At 44.3% G+C, this 23,695-nt stretch overlaps 1 protein-coding gene across 2 annotated transcripts; it reads right to left on the bottom strand.

Moving 5' to 3' along the window:
- Window positions 1–485: 485 nt before the first annotated feature.
- On the bottom strand, window positions 486–22,361 carry TSPAN1 (tetraspanin 1). 2 transcript variants are annotated; one of them, XM_079980520.1, is made up of 8 exons: window positions 22,215–22,361; window positions 18,809–18,873; window positions 11,509–11,715; window positions 10,583–10,657; window positions 8,250–8,348; window positions 3,628–3,765; window positions 2,723–2,806; window positions 486–1,799 (listed from the first exon to the last, which is right to left on the bottom strand). In XM_079980520.1, the coding sequence occupies exons 1-8, from the start codon at window positions 22,357–22,359 to the stop codon at window positions 1,746–1,748; spliced, it is 867 nt and encodes a 288-aa protein (XP_079836646.1). In that variant the 5' UTR covers window positions 22,360–22,361; the 3' UTR covers window positions 486–1,745. The 2 variants fall into 2 exon arrangements, with proteins under 2 accessions (XP_079836646.1, XP_079836647.1); XM_079980521.1 differs by lacking the exon at window positions 22,215–22,361 and adding an exon at window positions 19,403–19,551.
- Window positions 22,362–23,695: the final 1,334 nt, after the last annotated feature.

Below are 23,695 nucleotides of genomic sequence, written 5' to 3'. Positions count from 1 at the left end.
AGTAAGCCATGGCACTACTTATGAAGCTGTCCCAAGAACCCATCTTATTCTCCAGTGTGTCACTTTTGAATGTTAGTGCACTAGAGAAAGAAAAGAGTAATGCTAAGAACAAAATCATCAAATGGAAAGTAATCTGAATGAAAAGAGAAATGAACATCCCATTTTTGGCTACCCGAGATCATAAAACCTTTTAAAATCAATCCTGAGTTCACTTGGCATCCTCAGTTATCTGTTACGATCCTGTCCAAGGCTGACTTTTTGTTTCCAGTGATGTTTATTCAAAGTTGCTTTCCTTCCACCAGCTGGACTGCTCTTAAGCACCAGGAGTAATAGATCAACTGCAGGGCCTTAAACCAAGATCCTCTCCCTCCCCATTTCCCCCTTCTAAAAAGGTCTTCAATGGAGAGAAATGCTGTGTTTCTACAGATGTTCCGAATATTTTTTTTCATTCTCTAATGTGCTGCAAAGCATCCATGACCACGATATATAATTAAATAGTAGATTTTATTGCAATAGTCAAACATGCAAAACAAACTGATTTTGTAGGTAGATTATAAATTAAATTGTATCCACAAAGTGTACAAAAATAAAGGGCTAAGTCAATATACAACAGAGCTAAGTTCTGGGGGGGGGGGGGGGCTCCCTTCAGGTAGAGCCAGCTCAACCAGACACCCATACAGGTTTTGGTAAGTCACACTGATCATGTCAGCATGGAGTGGGGTGGGGTGAGGAATAGGAAAAAGGCAGGCAACTCCCCATATGCACCAACCTGCGGAGAGGGATTGAAGCATCCAGTGCTTTTTTTCTAAAAAAATGTTTAGGGGTACTCTTGTTTTGGCTGCTACCCCTCCTACTCACCCCCTTCCTCCCAACAACCCCCAGACAAGGGACTTGAGGCAGCGCTGGCACTGAGAGGACTGGAAGGCCCCCGGCGACGTGGGATCGGCTTCAGCGAGGAGGGGCGAGCGCTTGCAGGCTGGCTCTAACCCGGCAAGAGGAGGAGGAGGAGCAGAGCCATCGCCTCCACTGCGGCCGCCCCTGGGCACTGGCAGGAAGAATGATGGAGCTCCAGTCCGCACTGCTACTGCAGAGACAGCTGGCATGTCAATTTATCTGTTGGTCAGTCAGGGCAAAGCAAAATGTTTAGGGGTATGTGTCCCCCTCTGTCCCCATAGAAAAAAAGCACTGTATCATATCACCATTCTCCATAGCCACGCACCTTTTTCCCAGCCATTTATAGCAGCTTATGGGTCTTCGCTAGTCTCCTGTGTTGTACTGGTATTTTGTGTTGTGGAATAAAGACCATGTTGATTCCCATTTATACTCCATGGAGATGGGAGTCTTATTATTTGCAAATGAATGCAACCGGAGCCTTTGAAAGCCACCAGCAGCATTCTGGGCCATTTACTCTCCTAGAGAGTATTTCAGGATGGCAGGTATCAAAGCCAGCAGAAAGCCCCCTCAACTCTACTGTGGCAGAGACCATATTTAGAAGGCAAAAACACTGCTGGTTTTTCTCCCCACCCCACCCCCAGTCTTTGATTCAGTTATTACCAGCTTTCAATATAAAAGCTGCTTGTGCTATTACAGAAGATTCCAGCTCGGTAGAGTCAAAGAATTAATCACACGGCATGCCACTGGCCCGAGAAATGTTTGATTGATGTGGACACAGGTTAAGGAAAGGTTGCTATGCGTGCCGTTCTCTTGCCCCCTGCCGGGGCGATCCTCCTAGCCTTCTATCCCAGTCATTTCTCATCCAGGCGGCAATAAAGGTACATCGCTACAGCCATTGCTGCAACCTGGAAAGAGGAGAAAAAGCTTGAGTTTCTACACATCCCATCCAAGTGATTTACACAGGCATTGTAGAATTAAAGAAAGTGAAGGCAGCTCCTTGTGCTCCTTATTACATCGAAGAGGAAGCAGGATAACACTGTAAACAAAGACCTGGCACAGCCTTAAAAAGAGAGAAGATTTGATCAAATTTCTAGCCTGCAATTTAAGATCAGAGAACCGTCCAATTCAGGATGAGAGGAGCTACCCTTCCTGCCCACACATTAACAACCAGTTTCCACCATATGAGAAAGCAATATCTTCCTCCAAAATTCTTGGGTTTTCCTCCCACCCCTGGGCCAAAAGCAGCCAACAGCATGCCAAGGAAGTCTGCCCAGCAAGGACAATGCCAGGCTCCTCAACACACAATACAGTAGCACTTGCACATCTGTTGTGCAATATGACAGTCACCTGGAAGAGGTTCCTGGTGTGGGAGCTGGAGTAAGGGATCAAGTCTTTAAGAATTCAACAGCAGACATGTTCCTCCCTACTCTAGCACTGCTTATTCCTTTCTCCTCTTGCAACTTACAGGACTATTCACATCACTATATATCTAACTGTGAAGTAGTAACATGCTGCCCAGTGTGAAATGGGTTGTTTGCCATTTCATGTTCTGGAATGAATAGCCACGGGTGGCTCTTTAGGCCTAAGCTTCAAATATCCTGTGGCATGCAAGCAAGAAAAGGTGCCAGGATTATGATGGTGGTAACCTTTTGATCATCAAGTGGTCACCGGGTACATGACTAGGAACCACAACCAGCAATAACATCTACTGTTACATCTCATCATTGGGGGCAAATGCTTCAGTACAAAGAGCATCCTCTTTCGTGACCACCAGGTCACAACAGTTGAATGGTGGCAGCAGCAGCACAAATCCGTTCAGTCAACCTACCTCCAATGCACAGATCCCAGCTGCAACTCCACCTACTACACCAGCATTCTTGCGTATTTCGGACAGCAACTGAGGGAAGCAGCCCTAGGAATTTTTTGAAAAAGAAAATAGTATAAAAAGTAAGTCAAATCCACTGCAACGCCGTTTGACATGATCAAGCAAGTGACACAAATCAGAAATGAGTAATAGTTCCCCTTAGAGGAATTTCATAGGGAAATTACCCAGATGCTCCAAGAAGACTGATTTTTGGGGGGAGGGTGGGTTCAATCATTTGGCAAAACTCACTGACCAAGGCCACGGGAAGCAAAGAGGGAGAAAAGTATTACCTACATGCAAAGCTGCAGAGGTTTCCAGGTGCTAGCCAGAGTCAGCAACAACTTTAGACTGTAGTAGCACCAGATGGCCAGTCGTCATAGACGACACCCAGGAGCAAGGCCAAAGGACACCCACCCATCATTATATATTTCAAAATGTTTACACCCCACCATTTAAAAACAAAACACACATTTTAATACACATATTGGGGGCAGCAGTACAGTCCTCTACCAACCATCAAAGGTGGTGAGGGGAAATGCAACAGACCCACTTAAAATTTGTTGTGGTTCCCCAGAAATCTCATCCCCAGAGACTCTGGGAAGTCCCCCAAATCTGCCAGCAAATTCTAGTTCAGCTGGAATTCACCAAAAGTTTTGTGTAGAATGCTTCTCAGCAGTGAGATTGACAGCTTGTTGGAAGATGAACTGTTACCCTCATGGCAAGATGCACTTCCCCAAGACAGAGGCTTCATAAATACCCAGCATCTTCCCTCAACACACAAGAGTCAGCAAAGGTTATTCCCCACCTATTCACCGTCCTTCACATCAAAATGCAGCGAGAAAAACAACAGCACTTATTTGTTTTCTTACTGTCCTATTTTTTGCCTGGGCGTCGGCTTCAGTGCAACGAGGCACACTTCCACAGCAGAATGGTGGATACTCGTTGTTTTTCTCAAAGTAGTAGGAACCAGTGAAGTCTGTGTAATTCATTAGGCCACAGCATTTCAACTGAAGAGGAGAATGTAAAGAGAGAGGGAGAGAAAGGATGGGGGTAACTCACCACAGTATAGCCTTTACATCCTAGAGTCCTAAATGGCAACTGGTAATCAACTAATTGTCCCAGTGTCTCATTGGGAGAGAAGAACTATGTGGTAACTTAGACAACAATGACCCCTCCGAGACATGAATCTGCAAAGAACTGGAAACGAATGACTCACACTTACTCTAACACTCCCTCACATTCTTTCTAGAAACTGTAAATACAATGTACATACACAGAGTGCTTACACATCATGCACTACAAGACCCAACATTTCAACCAATTGAGCATGTTTCTGAAAAGTAAGAGATTTCGTAAATGCATCAGCAACAACCATTTTGCTTTCACATTATTGCATATTTATTTATTTACCGTATTTATTTTTCAATTAGCAATCATTGCACCTCAGATTAACCTCATTGGCTATGATACTGCCACTGTGCAAAGCTGCAATATTGCAACTGTATCAAATTTTGTTTCACACTTTCTCTTGCGTTTCAGAACTTTATGTCCACATGTTTTGTTCTACCCTTAAACTGATCAGACTCTGCCATTGAAACGGTTGCTTGATTGTCTTCTGCTACCTGTATTGGAAGTATACACTTGACTCCTATGTCAGTAAGAATTTTTACGTAACATACCAATTCATTACACAGATCTGATATGCCATTATATTCAGCCTCTGTGGAAGAATTAGCTACACTCCCTTGTTTTCTGGAGTTTTACCCAACTAGGGAATTGCCAGATTTAAACACTAACCCAGGCACTGACTTTCTGCCTGGTAAATTTGCCCAATTGCTGTCTACAAAACACTTTAGTTCCTCTGGTCCTGAGAACAACAACTTAAGACAATAATCACGTGTTTTCATATGTGAAAACATGATTTAACCCTTTCTAAGCCACTTCAGCGAAAGGAAAGTCCAATGCTGTAAAGAAAAATATTGCATAGGAACCTGGAATGTAAGAACCATGAACATGGGTAAGTTGGAGGTGGTCAAAAATGAGATGGCAAGAATAAATATTGACATCCTGGGCATCAGTGAACTAAAATGGACGGGAATGGGTGAATTCAGTTCGGATGACCATCATATCTACTACTGTGGGCAAGAAACCCGTAAAAGAAATGGAGTGGCCCTCATAGTCAACAAAAGAGTGGCAAAAGCTGTACTGGGATGCAATCTCAAAAATGATAGAATGATCTCGATACGAATCCAAGGCAGACCTTTTAACATCACAGTAATCCAAGTTTATGCACCAACTACTGGTGCTGAAGAAACTGAAATTGACCAATTCTATGAAGACTTACAACACCTTATAGAAGTGACACCAAAGAAGGATGTTCTTCTCATTATAGGGGATTGGAATGCTAAAGTAGGGAGTCAAGAGATAAAAGGAACAACTGGCAAGTTTGGCCTTGGAGATCAAAATGAAGCAGGGCAAAGGCTAATAGAGTTCTGTCAAGAGAACAAGCTGGTCATCACAAACACGCTTTTCCAACAACACAAGAGACGACTCTACACATGGACATCACCAGATGGGCAGCATCGAAATCAGATTGATTATATTCTCTGCAGCCAAAGATGGAGAAGCTCTATACAGTCAGCAAAAACAAGACCTGGAGCTGACTGTGGCTCAGATCATCAGCTTCTTATAGCAAAATTCAAGCTTAAACTGAAGAAAGTAGGAAAAACCACTGGGCCGGTAAGATACAATCTAAGTCAAATCCCTTATGAATACACAGTGGAAGTGAGGAACAGGTTTAAGGATTTAGATTTGGTGGACAGAGTGCCTGAAGAACTATGGATGGAGGCTCGTAACATTATACAGGAGGCAGCAACAAAAACCATCCCAATGAAAAGGAAATGCAAGAAAGCAAAGTGGCTGTCCAATGAGGCCTTACAAATAGCGGGGGAGAGAAGGCAAGCAAAATGCAAGGGAGATCGTGAAACATACAGGAAATTGAATGCAGATTTCCAAAGAATAGCAAGGAGAGACAAGAAGACCTTCTTAAACAAGCAATGCAAAGAAATAGAGGAAAGCAATAGAATGGGAAGAACCAGAGATCTGTTCAAGAAAATTGGAGATATGAAAGGAACATTTCGTACAAAGATTTCCATAATAAAGGACAAAAGTGGAAAGGACCTAACAGAAGCAGAAGACATCAAGAAGAGGTGGCAAGAATACACAGAGGAATTATACCAGAAAGAAACGGATGTCTCATATACCCCAGGTAGTGTGGTTGCTGACCTTGAGCCAGACATCCTGGAGAGTGAAGTCAAATGGGCCTTAGAAAGCACTGCAAATAACAAGGCCAGTGGAAGTGATGGTATTCCAGCTGAACTATTTAAAATTTTAAAAGATGATGCTGTTAAGGTGCTACACTCAATATGCCAGCAAGTTTGGAAAACTCAGCAGTGGCCAGAAGATTGGAGAAGATCAGTCTACATCCCAATCCCAAAGAAGGGCAGTGCCAAAGAATGCTCCAACTATCGCACAAGGGGAAGGGGAAGAAATGGAGGCAGTGAGAGATTTTACTTTCTTGGGCTCCATGATCACTGCAGATGGTGACAGCAGCCACGAAATTAAAAGACGCCTGCTTCTTGGGAGAAGGGCAATGACAGGCCTAGACAGCATCTTGAGAAGTAGAGACATCACCTTGCCAACAAAGGTCCGTATAGTTAAAGCTATGGTTTTCCCAGTAGTGATGTATGGAAGTGAGAGCTGGACCATAAAGAAGGCTGATCGCCGAAGAATTGATGCTTTTGAATTATGGTGCTGGAGGAGACTCTTGAGAGTCCCATGGACTGCAAGAAGATCAAACCTCTCCATTCTGAAGGAAATCAGCCCTGAGTGCTCACTGGAAGGACAGATTGTGAAGCTGAGGCTCCAGTACTTTGGCCACCTCATGAGAAGAGAAGACTCCCTGGAGAAGACCCTGATGTTGGGAAAGATGGAGGGCACAAGGAGAAGGGGGCGACAGAGGACGAGATGGTTGGATAGTGTTTTCGAGGTTACCAGCATGAGTCTGACCAAGCTGCGGGGGGCAGTGGAGGACAGGAGTGCCTGGCGTTCTCTGGTCCATGGGGTCACGAAGAGTCGGACACGACTAAATGACTAAACAACAACAAAGCCACTTCAGTGTGGGACGCGGGTGGCGCTGTGGGTAAAACCTCAGTGCCTAGGACTTGCTGATCGTAAGGTCGGCAGTTTGAATCCCCGCGGCAGGGTGAGCTCCTGTCATTCGGTCCCAGCTCCTGCCCACCTAGCAGTTCGAAACAGTGGCGTAGCGTGGGTTGTCAGCACCCGGGGCAAGGCAAGTAATTTGCGCCCCCTAACCCGTGGATTTGCGCCCCCTAACCCGTGGATTTGCCCTAACCCCAGATGTTGCGCCCGGTGCGGCCGGCCCCCCTGCACCCCCCACGCTACGCCACTGGTTCGAAAGCACCCCTAAGTGCAAGTAGATAAATAGGTACCGCTTTATAGCGGGAAGGTAAATGGCATTTTCGTGTGCGGCACTGGTGCTGGCTCACCAGTTGCAGCTTCGTCACGCTGGCCATGTGACCCGGAAGTGTCTTTGGACGGCGCCGGCTCCCGGCCTCTTGAGCGAGATGAGCGCGCAACCCTAGAGTCGGTCACGACTGGCCCGTATGGGCAGGGGTACCTTTACCTTTAAGCCACTTCAGTAGGATTACTTACAAACTTACTCAATATTCCAAGAGAATAACTGAATAACTTTGCAGCTTAAAAAAACAAACAGCAATCCAACAGCCTTGCCTCCTAGGGTTACCCATTCCCCTAACATATTAAGACAGGCAGCCCTTGCAGCTATCTGACTAGGACAGCAGCCCAAGCATTAGGACCTAGAGTTCACTAAGATTCTTCCCTTGCTTGTTATGTGTCATGGCAGTGGAATGGGCCTTTCAGCTAACATAGCAACCCTAGGCTCAAACTTTCTTCTAGGCAACTAAGCCTTCAGGATCAGACACCCCAGCTTGCTCCCAATAGTTATTATGTATATACAGTATCTCCCTATTCTCCATGTATTCTCCAATAAGGCCGGCTCCACTGCAATGATAAACTCAGCTGTCTTGGTGGGCAGTTCTATCCTGAACATTCAGGAACTGAAATTACTATTCACCTTCAAAATTGGTTCTCCAGCTTCCGACATGTATTAAAACCCCTTGTAAACTCTTACTGCTCTTCTCTAAATGCTCTCTTTGTACCCACTTCATCATTTGCAAATAAAAGCCACACCCAGTAGTTTTAAAAGACAGGCTGAGTCCAAGAATAAGAATGCCATTGTCCCCTTTGGTATCGTGCAGGATACTATAAAAACAACCCTGGAACGCACTTGGGTTTCCATCTAAGTCAAGCAGAATACCAAGGACAATCAATCATCACTGCCACTTTAACGATTCTTCATAGTCCCAAGCTGTTCTGTGGACCAACTTACATCTTCCATTGTTTTGTTCCAAACTGTAGTGAGGTCGGGGGACTTCCCATACTCTTTTTTCAATAACTGTGTCACTGTTCCTTGAAGTATAGTCTCTGCCTGGAAGGAGGTGGGAGATAATGGACAACAACATGTCAGAACACACTGGTAAACACAAAGCCCAAACTGCAGGCAGTGCACATCCCGAACAAGATCTGTTGGGAATGGTAACCTGAATTCCTTTCCTAAAGAGCAACATTTTTGGAGCTTTTGTATATTTAGGGTTGTATACATTTAGGGTTGCCATATTTTGAAGAGCAAAAAAAGAGGATGCTATGACGACTCTCACTTTATATACCCTTACTATATGTAGGCCATAGAAGCTGCAATATATTGCTGAGGGGGGACAGGAGAAGAGAAGAGGAAAGCAAGTCTTCAGCCACTGTTATGTCTATATCTCATCCAGAAAGTATAGCCAGAGACATTTTAGCAAATTTAAAAAATCCACCCGGACAGAAATTTTACCCCTAAAAAGGAGGGCATGTCCTGGAAAGAGAGGACACATGGCAACCCTATTAACCCCTAATCCTTAAAAGCCAATCTGGTCTAAACCCTATGCCTTAAAGGCCAAACTTTAATATATTTTTTTATCTGTCTGCCCCATTCTTTTTATGATATGGGGCTGTGGGGTAAGAAGGGCCCCAGATCTTCCCTGCCTTATCCCCCCCCCCCATACTCTCACCCAATTCACCTTTAGAATAGGCAGGTTCGCTTTTGGTAAAACTGCCTGAAGTTCCCCTCATTATATTATTTAGTAGTAGTAGAAGTAGTAGTAGTTGTTGTTGTTATACACTGCCCTTCATCCAAAGATCTCAGGGGGGTTCACAAGATTAAAAAAAGATATTAAAGTTTGGCCCAGTCACCTTCCATTTTATACATGAGCAAACATAGCTGTTCAGTTACTTTTAGGCTGCATACATCCTATAATTTTAAAGCACATTGGAAGCACATTGTTCCTCCTCAAATAATTCTAGGAACTATAGTTCACCCCTCACAGAGTTACAATTCCCAGCAACCCAGCAAGGAATTCAGGCTATGCTACCTGTGGATAACAACTCATTTTTTTTATCAGGGATACACACAGCAACAACATGATATATTGCTAGGAAAAGCAGGAACTGAAAACAGATCATTCTGAAAATGGGAGGTTGAAGTGCAAATATTAAACCGTGACAAACAAAGCTGGTCTTTGACTCTTATTTACATTTAAGTTAAAGAACCCTTGCAGGAGGGGGGAAGAGAAGGTTTCAGGTTTCCTTCACCCTTAATTCCCTTTTGATGTTAACAATTAGGATCTCCCTGAAGCTCTTGCAAATTAGCCGGACCCATGATTCTGTGTGTATCAGCAAAATAATCGAAAGTTTAAATGAATTTAAACAAAACAAACATGGTTGTTGCCCCATCGTACCCAGTTTGTTTCTAGACAGATGAAGGTCCAAACTAGGAGCAGCCATCTCTTCTCATAGGTCATCCTGGTATAAATTTTAATTTCTCAATAAATAAATAGGAAAGTCTCTTTGTATTGCCGCATATGCCTTTATTTGGAGATTTGTGTACCACCCCAACCTAGAAGTTCCAAACCATTAAGTAAATTAAAACCAATTCATTGAATGAAGGTATTTAATGTTCCCAAATGCAACATACAAGAACCATTAAGATATGTAAATGTCAAAAACACTGATGTAGGGATTTTGCTACTTTCAAGAAACTTTGGCTTGAAGTACTCTTTGTAGCATTTCTCAACTGCACACCTTCCCCTAAAAGAGCCATGTGATACAGTGGTTGGAGTGTTGTTCAAGGGCTTGGGAGACCAGGGTTAAAATACTGTACCCACTCCACCATGAAGCTCAGCAGGAGACTCTGGGCCAGTCATGGTCTCTCAGCCTAACCTACCTCATAGGATTGTTGTGAGGGTAAAGTGGGGAGGGAAAGGACTATGTCTGCAACCCTGAGCTACTTGGAGGAAAGGCGGGGTTCTAAATGTAATTGTGAATAAATAAATAATAGCAAAGCATTATTTCAGCAGAGGCTAGGAAATAAGATGTGTGTTTTGTTTTGTTTTGTTTTGTTTTGTTTTGTTTTGTTTTGTTTTGTTTTGTTTTGTTTTGTTTTGTTTTGTTTTGTTTTGTTTTGTTTTCCCCCCAATGCTGAAAGCCTATCACTCAAAGAGGGAGTGTTTTGAGACTTACAAAGGCACTGAAGCAGCCGGAAGCTGAAACATCTACAGGCTAGGACAGCTACTTCAAGACTAAGCCACTTGTTCCATACTCATCCCTCTACTCCATGTTACTTACAAGAGAAGTGTAGACCAGGGCCACCACTGCAGCAGCAACTTCTATTATGAAGATGATCAGGACAATTGAGAAGAACTAGGAGGGGAGAGAGAGCATAGGGTCAGATTGTTCACTCCATAAAGTGTCAAATACAAGAAAAAGGAAAGGGATGTTTGGATCACTTGGACAAGTGTGCTATACAGCTATCTTACCTTTCCAAGGATACCTAGCTACAAGTCTTCAAGAATTTGCAAATGGCACAAAGAGGGACTATCAACACAATGTTCTAGTGGGGATTTTCCACTGCTCTGGACTTCCTTATGTAGCATGATGAGACACAGACTTAGATCTCCCACAAGAAAGAGATGCAAGCACTTCTTCAAATCACAGCCTGGCTTCCTAGATCTTTCAGCATACTGAAAGACATTTTCACCTCAGTGCAGCAGTTCTGACTTTTCTCAGATCACTCTAGAACACATATATAGCCACAACTTCCTCATCCGATGAGAAGGCTTAATATTCACATGTCTGTTTTCTCTTAGCAAGAAGAGGAAGGAAACTGGGATCAAGAAACATGATGGAACTCCAAGTACCACTATTATCTCTATGGGTAAAAGATTTGATGACTTAGGATCCCTTCCTTCCTGAGTCAAGCATTCAGACAGGTTGTCTGACCCAGGGGTAGCCAACCTAGCACTTTCCAGATTGGTTGTTGACTACAACTCCCATCTTTCCTGGCCCTTGGCTATGCTGCCTGGGGCTGATGGAAGCTGAGACGCCAACATCATCTGGAGGGCCACATATTAGCCAACCCTGCTATAAGAGGACAGCTTTCCCCAATGTCTTCAGTGCTCAAGTTTATCAACAAGCACTTTTCCTAAAAGCAACACAACTGTACACATCTGCAGCAGGCAAGAGATGGAAATTGCTTAATGTCTGCATTTTACCGTGATGAGGAGGCACTTGCTCTCCTTCTGAGCGCCACAGCATCCTAGGAAGCCCAACAAAAACAGGACGGCTCCAATGGCAATGAGAAGGTAGCCCACATTCACAAACTGCAGGACACTGGAGGACAAAGGGCCAAATGTGCTGACAAAGTTGCTACTGTCAACACTGACCCAGATCCCAATGCCCAGGAGTGCTCCTCCGCCAATCTAGGAAAGAAAGAAAATAGAGTTATTACAAAATGTAGGTACTGGAAACACACACAGTGACCCATAATTATGACACTTTAAGCCTATGCAACAGATGGCACCCACCTAGCTGCAAGCAGCTCACTAGGCTACATATTGTATGTAGTCTGTCAAGTTGAAGCACTAGACACCTTCCCCTCCACCCCATTTTTGCAGTCCCAGACAGGCAACAGAAAATGAGATTCATGAGACCTTCACAGGTCATCCTACATAGCTGAAGGGCTGTGTTTAACTTGGCAAGGCACAACGTGTGCAGGTTTGCTGTACCTGAACCAGACAGGTTAGTGGAGACAACCTTTACAACTACGTATTATTAGTCGTATAAAAGATTCTATACAACAACAGCTTTCCTATGAAGCTTTTTCTTTTAAAAAAGAATGAAACTTCTCACAAGACATTAGGAAATGTAGGCTTCTGCCTGCCAGCCATCATAAGGTTAGCAAGAGTGCAAGCCTTCTCCTATTCATTTTATTAATAAAACAAAGAGCCACCCCAACGTTAAGAGTGCTTAGGGAAACAATTGGGACTATCAGTAGTAACTATTAATTCCAGGGCATTTCCTAATTTTTCTTGGTTCTCATCAACAAGAATGTCTAGTCATGAAGATGCAGGGGGTCAAGACTCCACAAATCAAGTTTGCATGAATTTTGGCTATTGTTTCATATTGTACCAGAATGTTGTTAATCTCTATTTCATAACTTAAGGCTATGCTAGGGACATGTAACCAGAATATCCTTAAAAGAATTAAACTGCCAATACAGAGGCCCTGGATCAGTTTAGGACTGTGATCTTGGGAGTGGAGGGTGGGCTGTCTATATGTTTTCCCCTGTGGAGTAGATAGCAAACTGGGAGAAGTGGCACAGGCAAAACTTACTCCCTACCACAATCCCAATATGATTTGTGGGTTAAGACAGCTTATTTGCTTTTTTTTTTTTAATGGAACATCCTAATCATAATTCTCCCATATCACTTCTATCTTGTGAAGTACAGAGGGATAACGTGTGTAGGAACTCATTGTTCACTGGTTTCTAGAGTTCAAACAAATAAACTGCTTTTGGGGGAGGGAGAAGCAGCAGAGAGAGATACAAAAAACAACAACATATCCTTGGTTTTGTCCACATTATTTATGCAGTACTCTCGGTAGGTATATACCTGTGTTTTGTATTGCCTTTTTTATTTTGTAAAATGCACTGTGACCATTTTGGGGGAAGGGCAGTATAGATATCCCTTAATAAACCAACCATCAAATAAAGACTGGTGCAGGTGTTCTGAAGGGACCGGGACCTTAGTGGGAAAGACAAGTCACACACACCTTGTTGAATAGAGGTTCAACAAGCACCACTTTTGTGTTTTAATCTCATCTATCATATCTGTAACAGCTAGGAATCTACCCTTTTTCACACAACAAATAGTTTTAGTTGGCTCCTATGTCAGGAATAGAATATTGAAATAAGCAACTGGAAGGGCAATGCTATTAGGTCACAATCCTATTTAATTGGGAGTAAACCCCACTGAACTGAGCAGGAGTCACTTCTGACTAGACATGTATAGGACTGTTAGGGGCTGAAGAAGCACAGCCTTCTCCTCTTGGCTAAGGAGAGACAGGTTAATTCTAAGTTTAGAACAAGGGTGTCAAAACCAGACAGGACTTCTAAGAGTTGTGTGGATGATGTTTCTGCAGGTGCAGCTTCTTACACCTGTATGGCAAGGTGTGCTTTGCCAAAACTCCCTCTTCTACCTAATCATTAGTGGTTTGCGAATTATTTGCAAACGTTCCAAGGTCTCTTGAATTACAGCAAGCCAAGAGGTTGAAGAGTCCCAACAAAACAAGAGTCTTTGTCCACTTCCTGATTCCCTCTCTAGGCAAGTCGTATCAAAAACCCGCTCCCAAGAACTTGGTCTCAGTCCTTTGTTTATTTAAAAAAGTGAAGTATGCGTTTGGCACCATGCAGAAATGGTCCCAAGCCATTCAAAGCAATTATCCTTGGGCAGAGCTGCCAGTTTTATTTGCCCTCAAATAAAAGGGCAGGGCAGGCACTGATTCAGAACACGCTGAAGTGCAGATTCCAGGTAAGACCTTGTTAATGAAGTGGAGGAAGAGTCAAGACATCAGCGTTCCACCTTTGTCCTTTGGCAAAGGTGAAAGAGCCAAAGATCAGCTATGGCAGTGGGGCAATGATGGGGCAAGGCCAGAGGCAAAAATGAGCAGGGCAATGAATGCAAAATTCACCCTTGCACAGAGGCAGTGGCGGATCTTCATGCTCCAGCACCAGGGGGTGGTGGAGAGCAGGCGGGGCGGGACTGACGTGCATCCTGGGGGCGGGGTGCACTGCCCGTAAGGGTGTGGCATGCATCCTGGGGGCATGGTGTGCGGCCCGTAGTGGCGTGCCACCCAGCGCGGGTGGGGGAAACAGCCACGATGGCACCCCACTGGGATTTCGCTGCCGGGGGCGGTGCGCTCCCCCCCACACACCTCTTCCTCCGCTAGTGCACAGAGGGCTAGTTTCTACACACACCCATTCGTCTCCATCCAGGCAAGCAAAATGCATTATCAGAATTCAAGGACACATTTCAGCCAGGCAAAAACACTCAAGGAGGATACAAAGCAGGGCCAGTAAAGTGTGTCACCTGAGGGCCAGAAGGCTTATAGGGCTGTATTTGCCCCCCTCCATGGTGCCTGAGATTCTCCACACCTGCACTTTACTAGAGCAGGTCTTACTTTACACATGAACCCAACCCCATACCATCAGAAGCCCTTGTATATATACAGCTGTGTGTATATATACACAGAGGACTCTGTCCACATCATCAGGAAGCAACAGGTGGCAGGGTTCCTGATCACGTGGAAAGAGCCCTCCATGCTTATATGTACAAGGGTTCTGCTCAGAAACCACATGATCATGCAAAGGGGGAAATGCCATTCATAGTCACTGAGCATGCAACCTCACTGCTTGAATCTACCAAATCCCTATTGTCAACCTCTCCCACGTAATTCTTTACCAAGAAGCTTGGTAAAGATAAGAGCAGCAAAGGATATTGTTTCCTCTGCTTTCAAGACTCTGCATCAGCAAACCCCCTTTATGAATCTTCCCTTTAAAGAGGAAGTTGCTCCATTCCAAGAAATCTGTACCCTTGCCAGAGTCTGTTGAAGAAGCCCATTTTGGATCCTGAGGGCAGGAATTAAAGACCACTTCTCTCATGTGAAGACATCTTCCCTATACAGATAAGAGAAGTGGCATATACACTACCACATATGATTACCATACAAATGGATGCCAGGAAGGCATAGCTGGCACGAACTATCAATGAAGCAATAGAGACAATGTCTGTAGTCTTCATGAGGATGTGCAGAGATGCAACACATGACGTTTCCCCATGTAGACAGCAGCCCCCCAGGGTTATAAACAGATCTTCTTAGATGCCCATAGCCCAATCTCTTCTTCTGCACTACCCTACAAACGTAGTAAGAAAGCACTGAAGATATACCCCCATAGTCTACTATTGTATTCATTATATTTTAATATTCCTGCTTATAAACCCAGCATTTGTCAGCACTTACCAACTGGCCTGCCCTGTGTATTATTTTACTGTTATTTATATTATTTATTAAATTTGTATATTGCCCTTCTTCTGCAGATCTCAGGGCAGTAAACAATCTTCCTTTGGGAAACCCAAAGGAGTTCATTTAAAATTGGAGCTGATTTAGGACGAAACATTTGAGATGATTTGGGTTGTATTCAACTAACTTTTATTTATAGCAAACCCATGGAAATTAATAGACCTAAGTTAGGCATGGCCATTAATTTCAGTGGGGTCAACTCCAAGTACAAATTAGTTAAATGCAAGCCCTCAGATTTGGTTCTTTTGGAATAAAGGTCACTGGGAGCTAATGGTGTTATCTGTGGTGTGAAAGGTATGAAGGTGTGAAAGGTATGAAGGTGTGAAGGTAAAGGTAAAGGGACCCCTGACCATTAGGTCCAGGCACGGACGACTCTAGGGTTGTGGTGCTCATCTCGCTTTACTGGCTGAGGGAGCCGGCATACAGCTTCCAGGTCATGTAGCCAGCATGACTAAGCCACTTCTGGCGAACCAGAGCAGCACATGGAAACGCCGTTTACCTTCCCGCCGGAGCGGTACCTATTTATCTACTTGCACTTTGACGTGCTTTCGAACTGCTAGGCTGGCAGGAGCAGGGACTGAGCAACAGGAGCTCACCCTGTCATGGGGATTCAAACTGCTGACCTTCTGATCGGCAAGTCCTAGGCTCTGTGGTTTAACCCACAGCGCCATCCGCTTACACTTACATACTAGCTAATAATAAAAGGTAAGGTTCACAGAATTAACACACCAACAGATCTTTCTCCCCCATTAAGTTTTAGAGGGGAAAGGGTCCAGGGCTTTGGACTCTACACAGAGAACAGGATACTAGTCCCATGACTGCTGGATTGTTCTCTCTCACCACCCACCCAGACCCTGAGATCATCACTTCCAGTTGGTTGAGGTGGGAAGACAGACAGTTCTCCAACTCAACTTCCAGAGCTGTCTCCAGCTAGTTTCTATGGCAACAGTTTGGCCCAAACTTACTAACAAAGTAGATACTTAACAGACCTGGCTAAGCTATTTACCCAACAAAAGGACTAGTTTGGCCATCAACAGTCTCTCTTTCTGCAGAATCCAATCTTATAGCTAGAACAAAATAGCCGAAAACCTATTTAGTCCAACCGCAAACTTATTACAGAATGTTGCAACACCCCGTGGAACTATTGCTCTGAACATACATACAGATTTCTAAAGCCCTAGATCCCCTCCAGCCTACATAGGGCACTCAACATAATGCAGATCACCTCACAAGAACTCACTTCAGTTAGAGCCCCAGTGCATTTAGGGAGCCACTTGGAAGCTATTCCTGTGGGTTTGCAGGTAGATGAAAAAAGACAAAGAGTATTCCAAAGGAATCAGCTTGAGCCAGCATCAGAGACTTCCTTGAGAGTGTTGCCATTGAGGCACCAGTGGAGTGTGTAGGAGGGCAGCTGCACAGCTTGTAGAAACCCTATTAACAGGGCAAACATGAAACCAACACGACACCCACAGAAACCATAAAACCCACTCAGCCTGTCCAGAGACAAGGAAGGAGGCTTGAGAATACATTTTAATGAGCACTTTGGCTTGCGTCATGATAGTGTTCAAGCTACCCATTGCCATTTTGTGGGCTTGGCCTGCCATTGCATGAAGGCACACCCGTCATCTGGGATCATAAACCACAACTGAATATCACGGTGCTGCATGTGTTTGCCCCATGGGTGTGGCAGCTGAAGAGGCAGCCAAAGTCAGAGGACGTTCCCCACAAGCATTAGGCAACCGTTCCATGCTGTTCAGTACAAGGTTTATCTGTGAGCCAAAACAGCTGTAACTTGTGTAGGTGGGCAGATTCTGGATTCCTTGAATGTGCTGTGCAGGACACTGAAAGGCACAGTAAACCAGGTCCAGCACAGAATCAGAAAAGGCCAGCAGGTCATGTGATACAGACTCTAGAGATGTTTATCCTGAGATAAAAGGCACACCTAGGTGAGATTCACAATTGGATCTCTCATGGCTTTTTTTTTTTTTTTTTTTACATAGATGTTAAATAAATTCACCATAACTAAGAAGGAGCAAATCCAACTGGGAACGCTGTATTTTAAAATAGTTTTTACCCTTGCAGTTTCCCCCAAATGAGCCTCCCTCTCCTGGCACACAGTTATTTGGCCTGTAGGGGAAACACATAAAGGTAGCTGTTTGGTATCACTGATCTCCAGCTTTATCTGGTTGTGCCCTAAGACTATTCACAGGGTGTACTTATGGTATGTCTCAGGCACAGTATTTGAAGTTAAAACTCTTCAGTAGCATCAGGGTTCAGCAGGTAAAGACCATTGTTCTGATCACTAGAATTGTTACAACAATGACGTGCATCTTGTTAACAAATTATATACGGGAAGCACGCTGCCAAAGAGAAAACCTAATATTTTTAAAGTAAGATTTGTCTAAGCTAATAATGTTACCAGTCCTTCTGTTTGGTGACTCGGAAACTACAACTAATCCAGAATGCGGCAGCTAGACTGGTGAGTGGGGGCGGCCGCCGAGACCACATAACACCGGTCTTGAAAGACCTACATTGGCTCCCAGTACGTTTCCGAGTACAATTCAAAGTGCTGGTGTTGACCTTTAAAGCCCTAAACGGCCTCGGCCCAGTATACCTGAAGGAGCGTCTCCACCCCCATCGTTCTGCCCGGACGCTGAGGTCCAGCGCCGAGGGCCTTCTGGCGGTTCCCTCATTACGAGAAGCAAAGCTACAGGGAACCAGGCAGAGGGCCTTCTCGGTAGTGGCACCCGCCCTGTGGAACGCCCTCCCATCAGATGTCAAAGCGACATTCAGAAGACATCTTAAGGCAGCCCTGTTCAGGGAAGTTTTTAATCTGTGATATTTTAGTGTATTTCTGGTTTTTATGGAAGCCGCCCAGAGTGGCTGGGGAAACCCAGCCAGATGGGCGCGGTACAAATAATAAATTATTATTATTATTATTTTTTATTATTATTATTTGGGGATCAGCATGCAGTACAGTGCTAAACCTATTTTCTTTTAAAAGTATGTGTCCTTAGGATTGCTGCCTATGCTATATTTCGGCAGTGTACACACCATATGTTTAAACCACATTTCTGCCCCTGCAATAAATAAATAAATCAGGGGTTTACTCCTCACAGAGGTGTAATTCCCAACACCCTTAACCAACCACAGTTCCCAGGATTCTTTTTTTTTTGGGGGGGGGTTGAATGTGCTTCAAATGTATGGTATGTATATTGCCTTTATCTCTCAAGATCTTTAAACATACAGACTGGGGGCTTTAGTAGAGTTACCTAGAAAGCCTTTAGTAGAGTTTACCTATAAAGTAGGTAAACTACCTGTTTAGTAGAGTTACCTATAAAGAAAAACTAGGCATCTTATAGGGTTTGCCTCACCAAGTTATACTTTTACAAGACCAGCTACCTCGTTCATAGGGAGAAAAGGGTTAATACTTACCACAATGGCCAGGTTAAATAAGACCATCATGACCTTCAAGAAAGTGAAGCAGCTCATCTTGATTGCTATAAAAATTTTAAGGAGAAAGTTAACTAACAGCAACTCAAAAGCCTCTTAGTTTAAAGAGGTCTAATCCCAACTCATGATCCAAAAATTTGGGCAGGACTTTGAAAAATATCTTTCCCCTCAACCTCACTTTGCTATCTCCACCTGGGAGGGAATCAAAACAAGGAGCCACAAGACAACATCATTTGGTACCATCAATAGTACTTGGTATTCCTGATCCATTGAAATAGTAGCCTAGTCGTTTACTTTTTTGAACCACGTCAGTTAAAGCAGCAGCTTTACAAACCTTGTACAGTCAATTTTAATAAAAGGCAATTTGTCCTCTTCACATTCCTCTGTAATTTTTGTGGGAAGATTTCAAGGAGGAACCACACTGAAACAAGCCGCCATTAAATGAGCTTTCTGCTTTAAAGGAAGAGACTTGAATCTACTTCGCACACTGATGCCAGTAAACACAGATGAAACACACATCAGTCTCCTTCTTCAACAACAAAACCTTTACAGACCAAAGAAGTTCCATAGACTCACCTTAAAAGGCAAAAATCAACTCGAGAAAAAGACCTGAACAACTCTCAGCTACCTTTCCAGTAGGCAAAGCAGTCAGCTTTTAAAGTAAACTGAACCAGCTGTTGTTTCAGGCTATAATAAATATCCTTTCAGCCTATAAGATGTATCCCTTTTTCAGGCCAATCAAATCTCTTCAAGGGCAAAAACCACACCTCTCTAGCACTTAATTTAAAAAAAAAAAAAAATAAGCAACAGGGAGTAGACTAGTTTTCTTTATTCTTTACTGCCCTCTGATGGCTGTAGGTGAATATTTATTAATGCATAAGAATTTTTAAATGTACTTGCACATGCTTCAAATTCCTGCTACCTGGAAGAGAGAGAGAGAGTGTGTGTTTCTGTGCATGCAAGTGCAGTGCCAACAACAGAAATGGAAACTGCTGCCATAGCAGTACATTCCACACCTAGCCATGGTCTTCCCTGCCTTTGCAAGCGACAGCCTCTGGCGGTGGAATTAAAGGAGGAGCATAACAAGCCATGAGAGGAAGATACACAGTGCTGGACATGCTGGCTTGCTCAAGCCACTCATTCTGCTGCCACTGATGCCAGCAGACTTGCTGCCCATGCTGACACCCTGCATGAGCTTCTCAACCACTGTTGTCAACAAGTCCACAAAACCACCACCAGGCCACAACAGTATATTCAGGGGCTAGGTACAGTGGTGGAGCTTCATGCTCCAGCACTGGGGGGACGGAGAGCAGGCGGGGGCAGGGCTGGCACACGTCCTGGGGGCATGGCACACCGCCCGCAGAGGCGTGGCATGCCGCCTGCGGGGGCATGGCGCCCAGCGCAGGTGGGGGTAACAGCCGCTATGGCACCCCACCAGGATTGTGCTACCGGGGGCAGTGCACTCCTGCCACACTCCTCTTCCTCTGCCAGTGGCTAGGTAGACTTACTTTTTCAAGTGATTTGCTCTACATGGACTGTGCCCTCCTGTGGCGCAACAGGTCACTGTGTCTCTCTGTTATCCAGATGGTTGGTGGTTCAAGCCCACCCAGGGGCAGAATTCCTGCACTGAAGGACCTTAGATGACCCTTGGGATCCCTTCGAACTCTACTGTTCTCTGATTCTATGACTTTAATATAAATATATGCAGAATATAAATTCAAAGCTATGAAAGCAGTACCTGCACTAAGCCACTAGGAGGACCTCTGTCATCGCATAAAAAGCCGTGGAGTGCATGTCAGATTTAAGCCTCACTAAATTCATTCCCTGCCATCTGAGACAATTGTCTCCATTGGCCATAATGGGCCAGCTCTGCTCCCAAGTCAAGAAATTTTTGGCAGCCTTTTGAAGTTGGGGACTGAAGAATGGCAGCTCACTAAAACAATCTTAAATAGGCATTCCCAAAAGGCAACGATAGGGACTAGACTGGAAGAATGACACTCCAATCCCAGTATATAGGGACATTTAGAGCATACAGATTTTTAGCAGCCTCTTCCTATAAACAAAAACAGCTCTTCTGCATCAGACCAGAAGCTCATCTGGTCCAGAATCTTATTTCTCAACCACAGTGAGCAACCAGATGCTTACAGGGTGTCCACGATCAGATCATGAGCCAACCCACCCAGACAGCAAGATGGGATGACCGAAGGATCCACAGGGACAGCAGATTCGACCTCCAAGGAATGCATCGCCCGCTGATGTGAAGGCTCCGGTGTGCTCCTTGGAGGCTGGATCTGCCTCTTCCTCAGCAGCCTACCCCGATGTGTCTGTCGGCAACTCGGGCCTTGCCGCTGCGAAGATTTCCTCAACCTCTGCTCCGATGTACATCAGTGACTCAAGCTTACAGACTTGAGCACACTTTACTCAGCAGTGTATACTACACAGCAGAAGAGGCTTGAGGCTGTAGATACATACTAAGCTACACATTTATTAAACATAAATCAGGGCTAAGAAACATGTCGTCTCTCCTTGCTGTCTTCTCAGAAATAGAGCCAAAAACAACAGCTATACAGAGCGGAAGTTCCGCTTACGCCAGAAATCTGCACTGGAATGTAAACAGACATGTGACACGCAACAATCCCATGTCTGCAGCAAAAGGTGGAATGGAATTCCAACAGTGTCCACCACAGTGGTCTCTTGGCAAATAGGAGGCGGTGCTGGTCTCCTCCCACCCCTAGGGATGAAATGGCTCTGCACCTATCCAGCATGATTCAGAGTGGACCCTTCCACCTTGCCCCCATGGCAGCCTTTGATTCTCAGTACAACCATCAGGTGAGGTTGATCTGATTCCCCTCCTAGTTCCTAATGTATATTTTCAGTCACCTCCTTGCTTCCAATATAGATATTCACTCCCCGCCTTATTCCCAATGCAGATCTTCATTCATCCCTTCTTCCCTTGCAGGGAAGCGGGTACCATTTTGTGGTTTGCCTCAGGTACTAAAATTACTTGATCAGGCCCTGAATGAAGTCCATAGCCTTCTTCCGCTTTTGTTCCTCAGTAAGTGATATTTAATGTTGCCTCTGATCCTAGAGATAGTACACAGCCATCCTGTTTCTCATAAGAACAAGGACAGAGGTCACAGAAAGAGTGGAGCAACAGTCACCTGTAGTGGCATTTCTGGGCCTCCTGCAAAGAGACCACATGCTTTGCATGCAGAAGATCTGGGACTTGCCTATCAGAATAGTTAAGATGAAGCTAGCTAGGCCAAATGTGTGGCGGTTCCATATGCATTTATCCAAGCAGTACCACAATCTTGACAAACCTAACCTGTCTAACAGAAAACACCAGACAGCCAATGGCATAAGATAAAAGTGAACCAAATCTATTTACCTGGGTTTGTGAAATGCAGTTGGTTTTCACTGCATTTCCAGATGTCCCAGACGTGTTGTGACTTCATCTGACAGTCAGCTAGTTGTCCCAATGGTGCAGCTTCCTCTAGATGCTCAGCTTTCTTTGAACCTAAGAAAAATCCCATTTCTACAGAAAGGGGACGGTCATTTTGAGGGAAGACAGAGACTAATTACTTTAAATGTCAGAGAGAACAAGGAAGCAAGATTGTATAGAACAGGTCACTGCCATGATCAGAGCTTGAGATGCTTTACTCAATGTGACTTTGAAGGATCATATGGATGATCTATTTCAGATCTCTGGAAGCCTGCTTCAGGGTTTGCCCAAGTCTGCAAGTAGCTGTGGTCACAATACCAGGGCTGTTATTAGGGGATGGCCAAAACAGGGGCATAACTTGTGTATATTAGGGAAAGTATGAGAAGAAAGCATCCATTTGAGAACACGACCAAAGGTGTATTTAATTAAGGGAAATAGCTCACAAAAATGTGTATATTGAGAGGAAATGTGACTAAAATGCTGCCAATTTTGGGTGAGAAAGAAAGAAAGAAAGAAACTGATACAGAAATGTTGGTAACTGAACTTAATTAAGACCAGAAACATAAGAAACTGAATATGACAAATTCATCAGTTGCTACTACAGGCCTTTGATCTAAATGGGAAGCGTATTCCAAAATTGCCCTAGGGTGGTTTTTACTCTAAAATAAAAGCTAAATTAAACACACCTGTCATCTATAGTTTGACCCCTGAACCTAAGGTGATCATGGATCTACTGCCCTTAGAGAGCTATCCACCCTTTGTGGGTGTCTACGCTCAACACATGGATGTCATTGAACAAGGCCATTGGAGGTAATGAATCTGGTGCTCCTGAAAGGTGACCCAGGTCTTCTACATAGTTGTTCTGTCTCTGTACTCATTCCTTACCAGACTCAGATACATGTCTGTAGATCACACTGTATGCAGACTTAACACACACACACCTTCTAACACTGTGTCCATGTCCATTCATTCAAAACCACACTGACTTCCCTTTCCTATTACTTTCAGGCAGGTGGGAAGCCCTGTATATTCTGCCTCTAGGGCTTCCCAATCAAGTAATTCCCCAGCTGAGGTTGGAACAGATACCCCAGTCCTATGGCAGAAGTTTATCTCCCACCCTTTTGGCCAGATAGCCATGGTTCTCCCCTGGTTGACTTTATACAGCCTTCCTTTTGCAACACATCCCATTGCTACTGGACTACTGTATACAAAGTGCTAGTTACAGAATTCAGAAGTGCAGAGGGGTTTTGCAAAATGAGGGCAGTCAAGCTGTGGTTATGTGAGAATCTCATTACAGTACTCACCTACCCAACCGAACCAGCTCATGTCTTCGTCTGATGCAAGGCTCCTGCACCGCTAGTAAGGAGAAAGGGTTTCATTAGGAATTCTGATTTTTCCAGCCTTTTAAATTACAGCCTGCTGTCGAG

This window comes from Podarcis cretensis, assembly GCF_951804945.1.
Source record: "Podarcis cretensis genome assembly, chromosome: 6".
Taxonomy (NCBI): Eukaryota; Metazoa; Chordata; class Lepidosauria; order Squamata; family Lacertidae; genus Podarcis; species Podarcis cretensis.
Note: the sequence above shows the minus strand (reverse complement) of the source record. Positions and strands in the feature narration are given on the sequence as shown.